At 40.6% G+C, this 14580-nt stretch overlaps 1 protein-coding gene across 4 annotated transcripts in view; it reads right to left on the reverse strand.

The window, feature by feature from the left end:
• Nucleotides 1-14580, reverse strand: part of GRIP1 (glutamate receptor interacting protein 1) — a 585000-nt gene that overhangs the window by 98164 nt on the left and 472256 nt on the right. For all 4 annotated transcript variants that reach the window (XM_070755655.1, XM_070755656.1, XM_070755657.1 and 1 more), the window contains 2 exons: nucleotides 12059-12134; nucleotides 9395-9540 (listed from right to left, as the gene is read on the reverse strand). In XM_070755655.1, the coding sequence (XP_070611756.1) occupies nucleotides 9395-9540; nucleotides 12059-12134 (222 nt within the window). The remainder of the gene's footprint in view (nucleotides 1-9394; nucleotides 9541-12058; nucleotides 12135-14580) is intronic.

Raw genomic sequence — 14580 nt, forward strand, 5'->3', positions numbered from 1 at the left:
GCACCTGTGCTAATTGTCATCTAGTCGTAGATGATATGATGCCGACTTCTCATCTGTTGATCGACAAACTATATTCTCTGGCTGTAACACTGCCAATGACCATTATAACATTTTCTCGCTTGAAATCAAAAGAACTATTAAACTACACATACCACTAATAACTACCAAAACCAAAAAACCCCCAAAGGAAGCTCCAACCCTCCCAAAAAATCTCCCTGACAGAAAAACAAAACTGGCTACATAGCAAACTTTAAGAACCACTGCAAAAATATATGCCACCAAATAAAGGCTGAATGCATCAACTATCATAGCAAACAACAGGAAATCTTCTGTGCATGAAATACAACAGTGCCTTCTACAAATTTGTATCATAATATCACAGAAGGTAGTATGCAAACTATTACATAAAACATTTTATTTCATTTTATTAGCAAAATTATGTTTAGGAACATCTAATGCAGATTAAATCCCTGTATGGAAATGGAAATGACAGATGTCCAAATTAGTTTTAGAAAAAGCTAAGCAACAATAGACTTTATTGCTGATACGTGCTGGATAATAAAGAAATCCAAAAAGAAGTTAATGTGTATATTATTGACTATAAAAGGCTTTGACCATATTGATCCTATAAAGCAGTGAAATGTTCCCAAGAAATTGGGAATCCCAGAAATATATTACAGTCTTCATGTGAAATTCATACATGGACAGAAAACTACAATCTGGACAGAACACAGCAAAATATATTGGTTCTATAAATAATAAGAAAAAATTAAAAATAAAATAAATATGGGATTAGTTACCAACAGGATATTATTATTATTATTATTATTATGTATGTTTATATTAAGGAATTTAGTATCAGGGAATTTAATCATTTTACCTCTGGGTTATATTTGTGCCAAACAAGATAGTTTTGGTATCAAAGAGTGTGATGAAGAAAAGAGAAGTTCTTTGTGCAAAGGCAAATCAAAGATATGTAGTTTTGTTAAATTGAGATGATATTATCAGACTATGGCTATGAAATCTGCCATGACATTTCATCTGATAAAACTAAGGCCCTTGCTATTCTCCATGGACTTTCACTACTCAGAGAAATTTTTTAAAAAATGAACATAAATGTTTTTCATGAATAGTTTTCAGAACTATATGAACTTTTCTTCTCTCTTGTTAATTCAGATAATAAAACTTTATCAGTATTTGTTTGATAATAATTAAATTTCACTTTAGCCTCTCCCCTAGGGATTTTAATGTTTATGCATCTGATTTTAATGAGACCTCCTAGAGGTAGCTATGTTTATGCAACCAATTTTAATGAGATCATTGTTTCCAAAGTGCTAGAAAGAATGTGATTTGGATTTGTTAGTGCCATTTCAAAGTTGTAGTATACAAACCAAATTCTTTTTCTTTTTCTTTGGGGAAGATAAAGTTTACCTGTAAATGAATTACGAGCATTACCTTTTCTTTTTTATTGCTTTCTGTTTAGAGCTTATAAGAATGACAATAATACAGTATATCACATGGAGCATCAAAACATAATCACTGAATACCTAGTATTTTAAAAGTTGGTTCATTAAAACCAGAAGGGAGGAGGAAGTCAAAATGATGGGATTTATTGAGTAATTGAACCCTCTCTTCTTTTCCACAGGCATTGCACACATCATGCACATGCACACAAAATGAGGGAGGGTTTTGACCTCTAGTCAATATTCTTAGATCTTGTACAATTCTCCTATTTAAAATTTTATCTTGTAAAAGCATAATTGCTGTCTAGAATAATCAACTTCAATTAAATGTAGCACAGTTTAAAAACCCATCTCATGGTGATTATCTCAGAAAACCAATTGACCTATCTCATATATTTCCTCTTCCTAAAGAGAATTCTTAGTCATACTTTTTATTTAGTTTAGTCCTTTAGTTTGTTTGAAAACTTTCAAAAATCTGTATTCTAATTAACTTTTGCTGCTTACTTCCAAAGTTTTTTTAAGGGTTTTTTTTTAGTTTTAAAGTTACAAAAATCTTCTTTGCTGCAGATTGGATCATTTACAGTGTTGGGCGAACCCAACTTGGCGGCGGAGTTTAGGTAAGTTCGCTGAACCCAAACCCAAACACTTATGGCCCCTCCTGTCTTCTGCCAAACCAGCCCCTTCCCCTGGTGGGATTCCCCTGAGGCTCCCCTCCATGGGAAACCCCACCTCCGGATTTTGCAATGCTGCAGGGAATTCCCAGCAGGGGAATCCCACCAGCGCGAAAATGGCAATGGAAGTCCAGAGGTGGGGTTTCTCACTGAGGGAAGCCTCAGTGAAATTGCAGCATTGCGAAAATTAGGATCACGGCTAGAAGGATAGTGAGAGGCAGGTGCACACACACACAAAGGGACTAGCTTGTCAGCTACTCTGGGTTCTACCTCCAGCAATTTAAAAGACGCTTCTGCCCGTGAAGAAGAAAAGGCAAGCATCAGACAGCCCAGAGCAGCTGAGCCAGTCCTGCAGGTAGCCACCTCTTCATTACTGATACCACATCTCTAACACAGCATATCTCTCTCTCTCTCTCTCTCTCTCCCTCCCTCCCTCATGTCTTTGTAATCAAACTCTTAAAGGGGGAGAGAAGGAAGGAGCGCACACATATCAGGGGGGGGGAAAGGCAAGAAAGCAGGGAGGGGGAAAACAAGTGAGGCTCAGCCCACTTTCAAAGCCGTTTAAAACTCAGCTGCCCCTCCATTGCACGTAAATTTGTTACTGATAATAAAATGCAATTAGAATTTCTGTAGAAAGTCTTGTAGAAAGTTATACAAACACACATACACCTGATGTAAGCATACCGTATATACTTGAGTATAAGCTGAGTTTTTCAGCCCCAAAAATGGGCTGAAAAACCCGACCTCAGCTTATACTCGGGTCACCACAAGAGGACGCCGAATCACCACAAGAGGGCACCCTGCGGGAGCCCGCCAGGCATTGCTGGCTTGGGCGGGTGAGGGAGCTATGGCAGGTGCCTGCTGAGGCAGCTTCGGGGGTGCCTTTGGGAGGGCTAGATGCAGGGACTGGGCTGTGGAGGTCACACTTTTACACCCTCCGCGGCTCCAACAATGCCGGCGCCGGAGCTCTCAGGGCTATGGTTGGCTGGTGCCTTTACTTGAGTCGGGGAAAGGAGGCACCTGCCCCACCCCTCCCACAGCTCCAATGGTGTGTGAGAAGGGAAAAGGTGATGGGAAGCCGGTGAGGTGGGGGTGGATTCCTGCTTCTGTCTTCTTGCCACCCCCCACCTCACCGGCTTCCCATTGCCTTTTTCCCCTCTTGCGCGCTGTTTGAGCGGTTGGCTGGCGCCTTTGTTTGAACCGGGGAGAGGAGGCACTTGCGAGAAGACAGAAGCTCCAGTTCTAAGGGCAAAGGCAAAGGGCACTCCGAGCGAAGTGGCTATGGGGAGGGTGGGGCCGTTGCCTCCTCTCCCCAGCTCAAGCAAAGACGCCAACCAACTGCTCCGACGGCGCACAAGAGGGAAAAAAGGCAATGGGAAGCCGGTGAGGTGGGGGGGGAGGAGCGAGAAGACAGAAGCAGGAATCCACTGCTGTTTCAAAAACGGAGCCGCCTGAAGAATTGGTGATGGGGCGAGACGTTGACAGAAATGCCGGAGGGGCAGTGGGGGGAGAGAAAGGTCTGTCTTCAGGAGGGGGGGATGCTTGAGACCATCCTTGCAGAAATGCCACCAGGAAGAAGGAAGAGGATTTGGTCCCGAATCCTCGTATGCGCTCCAGTGGGGCAGCTCTGCCTTGCTGAACTACTGCTCCTCCCCCTGGAGCTCCCAACGTGGCAGGAGAGCAAGCGAGAGATGAGCCGTGGTGTCCTTGTAGCGGGCAGGAGAGCGAGCGAGAGAGAGAGAAACGAGCCTTCTCTGGTAGGCATTGAGAGCTCCAGCAGGAGGAGCAGTAGGCTGGCCGGGCAGAGCTGCCCCGCTGCAGCATACACGTGAATTCGGGACCAACTCCTCTTCCTTTGGGCGGCTGGAGAAAGCTCATTTTCTCCCGCCGGAGCTCCCAACAACCACTGAAAAAGGCTCGTTTCTCTCTCTCTCTCTCCTGCCGCTACAAGGATTTTAAATTTATTTTTAAAATACTTAAATAAATAATTATGCTGTCGGCTGCTTCCCCTTCTCCTCTTTTCTTTTCTCCTGTCAGTTGCAGTCGTGGAGGAAAAGGAGGACAACACATGGGGCAATAAAAGGAGACGGAGGAGGAGAGAGCCAGCAAGCTAAAGGGGGGGAGGAACAGCATGAACTCTCTCCAGGCTTTAGAAGCCCCCAGCCGCAGAGAGAAGCAGATTTGTTAAAGAGATCCACTTGGTACAGCAGCAGGGGAAGGAGGAGGAGGACAGCTCTTTCCTTTCGTCCTCCTCCCCCGCGGCTGTGGGTTATTCTGGATCTCCTCCTCCTCCTTTCCCTGCTGCCGTCCCAAGTGGATCTCCTTAGCAAATCTGCTTCCCCTAACAACACATGGGGCAATAAAGGAAGACGGAGGAGGAGAGAGCCAGCAAGCTAAAGTGGGGGATGGCATGAACTCTCTCCAGGCTTTAGAAGCCCCCAGCCAGAGAGAAAAGCAGATTTGTTAAAGAGATCCACTTGGTATTGCAGCAGGGAAACGAGGAGAAGGAGGAGGAGGAGGAGGACAGCTCTTTCCTCCCCCCCCCCCGTGGCTGTGGGCTATTCTGGCTCTCCTCCTCCTTTCCCTGCTGCCATCCCAAGTGGATCTCTTTAGCAAATCAGCTTCCCCGCAGAACACATGGGGCAATAAAGGGAGACGAGGAGGAGGGAGGATCAGGGGTGGGAGATCCAGCCAGCGAGCCAGCAAGCTAAAGGGGCAGGGGGACGGCATGAACTCTCTCCAGACTTCTAAAAACTCAAGTTTAAAGACTCATGGGTTAGGGTTAAAAATTTAAGAGTCTTCATTAAACCCTGCTGTTCTGTTCGGGTCGTATGTGACCCGAAACCAAGTTTGAGTCCCCTGTAAAACATTTTCCCTGCATATCTGAAACTTGAAATTTCATGACTTTTCATCATTTCAGGGGTTCTCTCTATGAGAATTTTTTTTGGGGGGTGGGGGGCTTAGTTTTTGCTGGGCAAAAAAAGTTACAAATCTTCTGTTCGGGTCACATACGACCCGGACCGAAAACTCTTCATTTGAATAGCTTATGTTTGGTCAATTTGAAAACTTTTTTCACTTGGAAAGTAGTCTGAACATTTCTGCACACAATGATATGAAAATTGAAATGAAAAAAGTAAATCTTATTGGTTTATTTTGCGGATATAATGCATGCCCCCCCATTTTTGTGAATGTTTTTTCAATTTATGGATAGTTTTGCTTGAAAAATCCATTCTATTTTACTAAAGTTGGTGTGGGATTGGTAGCTTGAACATTTCTGAATATAAGAAAAATATACAGGAACTGAAAAAAACGATTCTTATTGGTTTTTTAACATCAGAAATAAGGCCTCCCCCCCCCTTGGCTGCTTGCATCCATTTTCACTTTTTATTTTTTTATGCTCCAAATCCAAAATATTCTTTAAAATCTTAGGCATTCATTTACTCAATTTAACAATGCTGATCATCAAAAAAATATTTGTGGGGGTGGGGGGGAAATGTTTTTTCTGGGCAAAAAAAAAGTCATGTTTACTCTGTTCGGGTCATATAGACCCGGACAAAAATGATTTTTTTAGGTACTTGAATTTGATCTTTTTGAAAACGTTTTCAACTGGAAAACTAGTTTGAACATTTATGAACATAATGATATGAAAATTGAACTAGAAAAATTGAGACTTATATTTTTATTTTGATCAAAAAGCCCCTCCCCCCATCCTTTCTGAATTTCGTGTCAATTTCTATTTTTTAAGGCTACAAATCCCTAAGGAATTTTCCCCCAAAAGGTATGATATACTAAATTGAACAGTCCTGAACATAAGAAAAATATAAATGAACTGAAAAAAATGGTTCTTATTGGTTTATTTTTGCCACAAAAGGGCCACCCCCCCTCGGCCTTGCTTTGTGCCATTATTGTCACTTTTTATACATATTTGGCTAGAAATATTTGGAATATCCTTTTGAAACAATCCTGAACATAAGAAAAATAGAAATGAACTGAAAAAAATGATTCTTATTGGTTTATTTTAGAATATAAAACCATATTGTCTTATACTCGAGTATAAGCCTACTCGAGTATAAGCCTATTTGAGTATAAGCATGGGGGCCCATTTATGTGCAAAATAAACCAATATGCATCAATTTTTCCAGTTCAATGTTCATATCATTATGTTCAGAAATGTTCAAGCTACAAATCCCACACCAACTTTAGTAAAATAGAATGTATTTTGCTAGCAAAACTATCCATAAATTGAAAAAAATTCACAAAAACGGGGGGGGGCGTGCATTATATCCGCAAAATAAACCAATAAGATTTACTTTTTTCATTTCAATTTTCATATCATTGTGTGCAGAAATGTTCAGACTACTTTCCAAGTGAAAACAGTTTTCAAATTGACCAAACATAAGCACTTCAAATGAAGAGTTTTCGGTCCGGGTTGTATGTGACCAGAACAGAAGATTTGTAACTTTTTTCGAACAGAACAGCAGGGTTAAGGCTTGTGGACTTCAACTCCTACTCCTGAAGTAGCATGGCTGGTGCAGGAATTCTGGGAGTTGAAGTCCACTAGTCTTAAAACTGTCGAGTTTAAAGAGCCCTGGGTTAGGGTTAAAAATGCAAGAGTCTTCAAACCTGGAAAGATTAAGGCTTGTGGACTTCAACTCCTACTTCTGAAGTAGCATGGCTGGTGCAGGAATTCTGGGAGTTGAAGTCCACTAGTCTTAAAACTGTCAAGTTTAAAGACCCCTGGGTTAGGTTTAAAAATATATTTTTGCTTGGTTGCTGATTGAGCTACTTTTTTTACTTTTTAATTTATTGTTATTACCAGATTGCTTTTGTTTACCCTCTTTTAAATTTACAGAGCTAGTTTACTGGTTTTCTTTAAAATAAATATTCTAAAACATTTAATCTACTGATGTCTCAATTAATGTAATTTTATTGGTTTCCATTTTTATAAGTTACCAGTAGCCACTGCATTTTCTAGCCTCGGCTTATACTCGGGTCAATAAGTTTTCCCAGTTTTGTGGCAAAAACTGGTGCCTCGGCTTATACTCGGGTCGGCTTATACTAGAGTATATACGGTATATAGTTAGGCGGCTTACAAGTCGAATACAATAAATATAAAGTTCATGCTATTTTATGTAACTTACATTGGCTCTTAAACTAAGAGTAAGATTCTCATACTATTCTCTTTTTAGATAAATTCAATTGTCGTGTTACATGTCACATAAAGTTTGGAAGTCATATCACCTTTTTAAAAGTTTCTAAAAGTACCAGCAAATCACAATATTTTTAACCAAAAAAGATTTATGGGGAAGACAAATAAAATGCATTGTCATTCCAGCACTATAAATATATTTTTAAGAATTTCTTCGTTAACCTTTTCGGGAAGATGAGCTTCCACCACAAAGTTTAATTTCAAGATCCATGCTGTTTATAATTTCTGCCGTTTTCTATCACCAAACATGCTGAAGGATTTGTATTGACCATTTTTAATGAACTGACAAAAATATATGCAAATCCTTATTTCCTTATTTCCATTTGAATGAAAAACTCCATTTGAATGAAATCCTTGTTAACAGGAGAAGTTCCTGAGGATTGGAGAATGGCCAGTGTTGTGCCTATTCACAAGAAGGGCAGTAGAGAAGAAGCTGGTAACTACAGGCCAGTTAGCTTGACATCAGTTGTAGTTAAAATGATGGAGACTCTACTCAAAAAGAGGATAAATCAGCACCTAAAAAACAATAACTTATTAGACCCAAATCAGCATGGCTTTACTGAAGGCAAATCATGTCAGACTAATCTCATTGATTTCTTTGACTATGTCACAAAGGTGTTGGATGAAGGTGGTGCCGTGGATATTGCCTACCTGGACTTCAGCAAAGCCTTTGATACGGTTCCACATAAAGAGCTGATAGATAAATTAGTGAAGATTGGACTTAATCCCTGGATAGTTCAATGGATTTGCAGCTGGCTGAAGCGTAGACATCAGAGAGTTATTGTTAATGGCGAGTATTCTGAGCAGAGTCAGGTTACAAGCGGTGTGCCACAAGGATCTGTTCTGGGTCCTATTCTTTTTAATATATTTGTGAGTGACATAGGGGAAGGTTTGGTAGGGAAGGTTTGCCTATTTGCCGATGACTCTAAAGTGTGCAATAGGGTTGATATTCCTGGAGGCGTCTGTAATATGGTAAATGATTTAGCTTTACTAGATAAATGGTCTAAGCAATGGAAACTGCAGTTTAATGTTTCCAAATGTAAAATAATGCACTTGGGGAAAAGGAATCCTCAATCTGAGTATTGTATTGGCAGTTCAGTGTTGGCAAATACTTCAAAAGAAAAGGATTTAGGGGTAGTGATTTCTGACAGTCTCAAAATGGGTGAACAGTGCAGTCAGGTGGTAGGGAAAGCAAGTAGGATGCTTGGCTGCATAGCTAGAGGTATAACAAGCAGGAAAAGGGAGATTATGATCCCACTATATAGAATGCTGGTGAGACCACATTTGGAATACTGTGTTCAGTTCTGGAGACCTCACCTACAAAAAGATATTGACAAAATTGAACGGGTCCAAAGACGGGCTACAAGAATGGTGGAAGGTCTTAAGCATAAAACGTATCAGGAAAGACTTAATGAACTCAATCTGTATAGTCTGGAGGACAGAAGGAAAAGGGGGGACATGATCGAAACATTTAAATATATTAAAGGGTTAAATAAGGTCCAGGAGGGAAGTGTTTTTAATAGGAAAGTGAACACAAGAACAAGGGGACACAATCTGAAGTTAGTTGGGGGAAAGATCAAAAGCAACATGAGAAAATATTATTTTACTGAAAGAGTAGTAGATCCTTGGAACAAACTTCCAGCAGATGTGGTAGATAAATCCACAGTAACTGAATTTAAACATGCCTGGGATAAACATATATCCATCCTAAGATAAAATACAGAAAATAGTATAAGGGCAGACTAGATGGACCATGAGGTCTTTTTCTGCCGTCAGACTTCTATGTTTCTATGTTTCTATGATTCATATGAATTAATTAATGTTACCAATTGATTTCATTTATGATATTCTTTCAATCTAGAAAGTCATAAAATAATCAGACTTTAAATTCAGCCCTTCATGAACCTAGAGAAATTAATGAGATTTAGCAATAAGGGAATTTCTATGCTAGGGGAGGAAAGAGTAATAAACATATTTGAATAGCTTCTAAAAGTTGAACTATAAAATGTAATGGATGGTTTCCAAAATTAAATTTTGGTATTTCAACATACCCATAACTGAGACATCATATTCTATTAGCAGAGTTGCTTCTTGCCCACACTGTTTGAGAATACACATGGCTTCATTGTGTGAAGTTCCAACAAGCCGAATTCCATCAACGCTGAGCAACCTGTCTCCAGGCTTGATGGTACCCTCTCTGAAAAAGAACAGTCATTATTCATTTAATATAATGTTTCTTAGAAAATTATGAGAAAATATCTAGATTTTCTAGGATTCTTTCTTAACATCCAACACAATTGGCTGTTCTCTTAAAATTTACTAGAGGTTTGCATGTAAAATATTTCATTTCAAAAATTTAAGCATAACATGTTCCAGATCATCCTAGTTTAATTATGAGTTAGATTTATAAATATTCTGTCATTCAGGTCATGGTTGTCCCAAAGGTGCTTTTTAAAGAGGCAATTCAGCTGAAGGAGTTTCTTGGATAAGAAGCAAAACGTCTTCAAAGAAAAACCAGGAAGTACAAGTTGCCTCTTGAAAAAGCACTTTTGGGGCCTGAGATAGAAGATCTGGCAGACAGGGGCAAGGTTTCAAGCTCAAAAGTGATAGCTGCCAGTCCCATTGTGGTCACTAAACAATGATTGTAAAAAGGTGTTTTTTGGTAGTGCACTGGCAATCATGGAAAATTTAGATCTGTCATTTGAATCTTATTATGTGTCTGCCAGCAATGAAAATAGTCTTTAGAAATTGTAGTTGCTCATACTTTCCATTTAAAAATGTGCAAGTTTGAAAATCAATTTTTTATTCTCTTATAAAAGGTCTTGTTTTTTTCTTATTCAGCATGGTATTGGAATAATCTTTCTTTTCTGGGATTTATATAAAATGCATTCAGTTCTATAGAAGAAGTACTGTTATCTTTCCATCCATGAAAAAACATTTGCAGTTGGAGCAAATAAGAACACATAGCAAGTGATGAGCTATCAACAAACGAGGAGGTAGGGAGAAAAAGTGACAAAATTTTCCTCATCAATAACTGGCTTGTACTTTTGCAACTGTATGGCAGATAGAAACAAGTATCCCTCTCACTCATGCCGACGGTTTGTGCCAAAATAACATACTAGAAAAATATAAAATAAAAAAAACAACAGAAAAACAAAAATAGAACACTTCACAATTGGAGGTTACTGTATCTAACATTTATCTGGACTCTGGATTCTACTGATAGAATTTACCTGTATAAAAAAATTAATATGGGCCTTTTCTGTGCCAAAAAAATTGCATACAATTCAATATCATTTTAAATGAGCTATAAGAATCACAAAGCATCACTCAATCAGATTAACTGCAGGACAGCAATATACATCGCTATTTAAATGACTTACCATATTTTTCAGAGTATAAGACACACTTTCCCCACTCCCAAAAGAAGGTGGACATGTTGGTGCATCTTATTCAGCCATTTTTGGCCTCCAAAAATCCTGTCCTGGATGTCCTGTTTTCGCAAAGAAGGGGCATGCAGAGGGTTTGGGAGGCCTACAAAATGCTCCTGGGGGTGGGAAGGGCAAAAACGTGATGAGTGGGGGGTTTGGGAGGTGAAAAACAGGCCCGTTTTTGCAAAAAAAAGGGGGGGCATGCAGAGGATTTGGGGACTGGGCAAGGCAAAGAAATAAGTGAAAAATGGGCTGTTTTTCGCAAAAATGCCCTCCCCCCAATTTTTTTTTTTTTGCAAAATGGGGGCAGAAAGTTTGGGAGGCCTGCAGAGTGACCCTGGGGGTTGGGAAAGGCAAAAACTGTTTTTTAGTTTATCTCTTCAAAATCTTAAAGATGTGTCTTATACTCTGGTGTGTCTTATGGTCCAAAAATATGGTAATATGACTTAATATGAAAACGTCTATATTTGCAGTTATTGAAAAAGAAAGAAATGTTTAGCTAAATTGTCTAACAGATTACCTTTATTTAGTCACTCACTCACTTGAAAACTCTCATGAGTTTTCAAGGGGATAATAATAGGAAACTGATGTAATTGTCAAGGTGTTATATTATACCTGGGAAATTAAGTTCAAGTTCCCAAGATCTTGTAGTTTACAGGGTGAACTTGGGCTAATCATTGTCTTTCTCTAACTCTCATCTGGCAGGGTTGATGTTAAAAGAATAAAACTAAAGTAAAGGACAAAAGTTGGTATATCCCACTTTAAACTCCCAGAAAAAAGGGTAAAGGTAAATGTTGCTTAGAGGTTTTGGAGGACATACAGATAGAATTAATGGTACTATGAATAAATATTCATAAGGTATTAAGCCATTCCTAAAGTATGTTTTTTAAAAACATTAAAGCTCTGTTTTCTCAAAAATGAAAAAACCCACCCTAGAATGAAAATAAAATTTTTGCAAACAATTTTACCAAAAAACCCAGGTTAAACTTGTATTTTGTTCTCTGACCTATTTTAAACACTTGTTAAACATTCAGATATTAAACCCTATTTAATCAAAGAAGCCATGCTTCTTTAAAATTCATATCATGCAGTGTTATGCAATGCTTATTATAACACAAATAATGAAATGTGTAATTTATAGATTGGATGATTATACATGACAGTGTCTTATGTGCTTTGTAATTCTAACTAACTTCAGTGATTCAGCCTTCAACCTTTTGTATTTATATTTTTCTATTTGTGAATATCAATATGTATAAGGGCACTCCAGAAAATGAAACATACCTGTCGGCAGGACCTCCAGGTCTAACACATGTTATTACAATAGGACGGGATTTATTTCTGTCATCGTGTGCTCCACCTAGGAAAGGCAATAAAATGAACACATACTTATACGTGTATCAAAATCTACATCTACCTTTACTATCTCGAATATGTTTAGAATGTTTGAACGTAAGTTTTCTTTCCCATTTCTGTTTTTAATGTTACTTAAATATTCATGAGGCTGTTTCATAAATCTAATGAGCAGAATCTGGTTATATTTATCGACTAATTTCATGAAAACCATAAAACGATACTGTGTTTTCCTGAAAATAAGACATGCCCTGATAAAAAGGCCAATAATAAAGCTTTTCAGGACATGCATTGAAATAAGCCCCACTCCAAAACAAAAAATCTTATCAGAGTCTGGCAGGTCACTGCTTCTCTTTTTCAGCAGGTATTGCAGGGAAGCTCCAATGTAAAGAAAAACTTCTAAATGAGCTGCTGCCACCCAGGAAAATAACGTGAGTAATGGGCTTTCTCACAGTGCCTCTTCTTTGTCTTCTCCCAAGTGGCAGCTGAGTGTCCAGAGATCAGCAGGCCAGATTTAGTGAGCCAGACGTACAGCTGCCACTCAAGAGAAGAGGAGAGAGAGGAGGTGCTGCGAGAGAGCCCATTTCTCATGTTGTTCTCTTCCTGGGCAGTGGCAGCATGTTCAGCTCCCGAATCTGGCCTGCCAAACTTGGCTGGTAAGAGGAAGTACCAGGTGGAGAGGGGTAGGGCAGTAGAGAAACGAGACACAAGAAATCTTTCTCTCTTCCAAACTCGGCTAGAAATGAGTCTTTGTGAGACTTGAAGTGCAGCCTCTTGAAGTGAAAAAGATAAAAGATTTCTTGCATTCGGCAAAAATATTCCATGTCTTGTGTATAATAACTGAGGCCTTTATTAGAACATGGTTGTTTAATCAAACAACGTGCCAGCAGGGCAGGTACAGGCTTAAAAGTAAAAGTCAATACACAGGCTTTTTATATAACTCTCTGCCTGAGGCAGTCACCAATCAATACAGAGGAACTTTCCCGCTTACATTGTAACTGGGGCTTGCGCGCCCTATCAGCACCTTGGATAGGGATCGGCGGCGCGGCTCTAAGCGGCCGGCTGTTACTATGCGGATACAGCACTCCTATCCCTTTGGTTAGCACAAACATAGTCTTGTAAATACAGTGGTCTGCGGTGGATCCTTTCGGATCGCCTGGGCTCTACAGAGGGCAATATACAAGGTTGTAAACTCAGCAGCTCTTCTGTAACCTGGCCGTCAGCGGCGGCCGTTTCCCCGGAATTTCTGGCAGCTGTAGGCGGTTCCACGGAACTCTTACCCGGACTTCCAGTGACCCCCGGCTCCTCGCAAATTTCTCCTTTGTCCCGCCGGATTTGGTCTAGGTGCCTCTTCCAAATCCGACCATCCTGTAGCTCTACCTCGTAAGAACGGGGCCCAAGCTCCCTGCATACTGATCCTTTTTCCCATATCTTATGCCCGGAGTAATTGCGGGCATACACTGCGTCCCCCACAGATATCTCTCTCTTCGAGGTTTCCGGCCAACGCACAGCTGCCATGTACCCAGGGTGTAGCCTATCCAGGACAATCCGTAATTTGCGACCCATCAAAAGTTCTGCCGATGTCCTACCTGTGGCCACGCACGGGGTCGAATGCTGGGCTAATAATAACTCTGCCAACTTCTCCTTCCACGAACCCTGGTACATTCTTTTAAGGGACTCTTTTACCGACCGAACTGCCTGTTCTGCCTGGCCATTACTGGCCGGATGCCACGGCGAGGACAATGCATGCCGGATTCCTGCAGCCGCCAAGAAAGACTCGAATAGAACAGAAGTGAATTGCAGCCCATTGTCCGAAACTAGAAGGTCTGGAAACCCGTGCGTGGCGAAGAGGGCCATCAGGGAATCTATAACTTCCTGAGACTGAGTGGACTTTAACTGAGCCACCTCCACCCACTTGGAAAAAGCATCTACTGTAACCAAAAAGGTGTGCCCCAGGAAGGGGCCAGCTAAGTCAACGTGTAAACGTGTCCAGGGGCCAGATGGTGGCTCCCAAACCAAAGGTTCCGCCCAGGGAGGAAAAGATCTTCCTTCTTGACACTCAGCACAACCTGCGACCCACTGCTCCACCTCTCTGTCCATACCTGGCCACCAGACATAATCCCTTGCCAGACCCTTCATTCTTACAATGCCAGGGTGACCTTTGTGCAGCAGCGCCAATACCTGGTTCCGCAGTCTAGCCGGAATAACCACTCTTCCCCCCCTCAGGATAGTTCCCTTTTCAACAGAGAACTCACTATGGCAACGGAAAAAAGGAACATAAACGTCCGCTGGGGCAGAAGCTGGCCACCCTCTCAAAACCCATTGCCTCACCTGGGCCAAAACTCGATCTCTTCCAGTCTTCCTTGCCACCTCCAGAGCGGCCAAAACCAAGGGTCCCTCAGACAAAGCCAAAACTGAGCAAGCAGGAGCGGGGTCTGTCAAAAGCTCTGCGA

This window comes from Erythrolamprus reginae, chromosome 6, assembly GCF_031021105.1.
Source record: "Erythrolamprus reginae isolate rEryReg1 chromosome 6, rEryReg1.hap1, whole genome shotgun sequence".
In the NCBI taxonomy this organism is placed as follows: domain Eukaryota; kingdom Metazoa; phylum Chordata; class Lepidosauria; order Squamata; family Dipsadidae; genus Erythrolamprus; species Erythrolamprus reginae.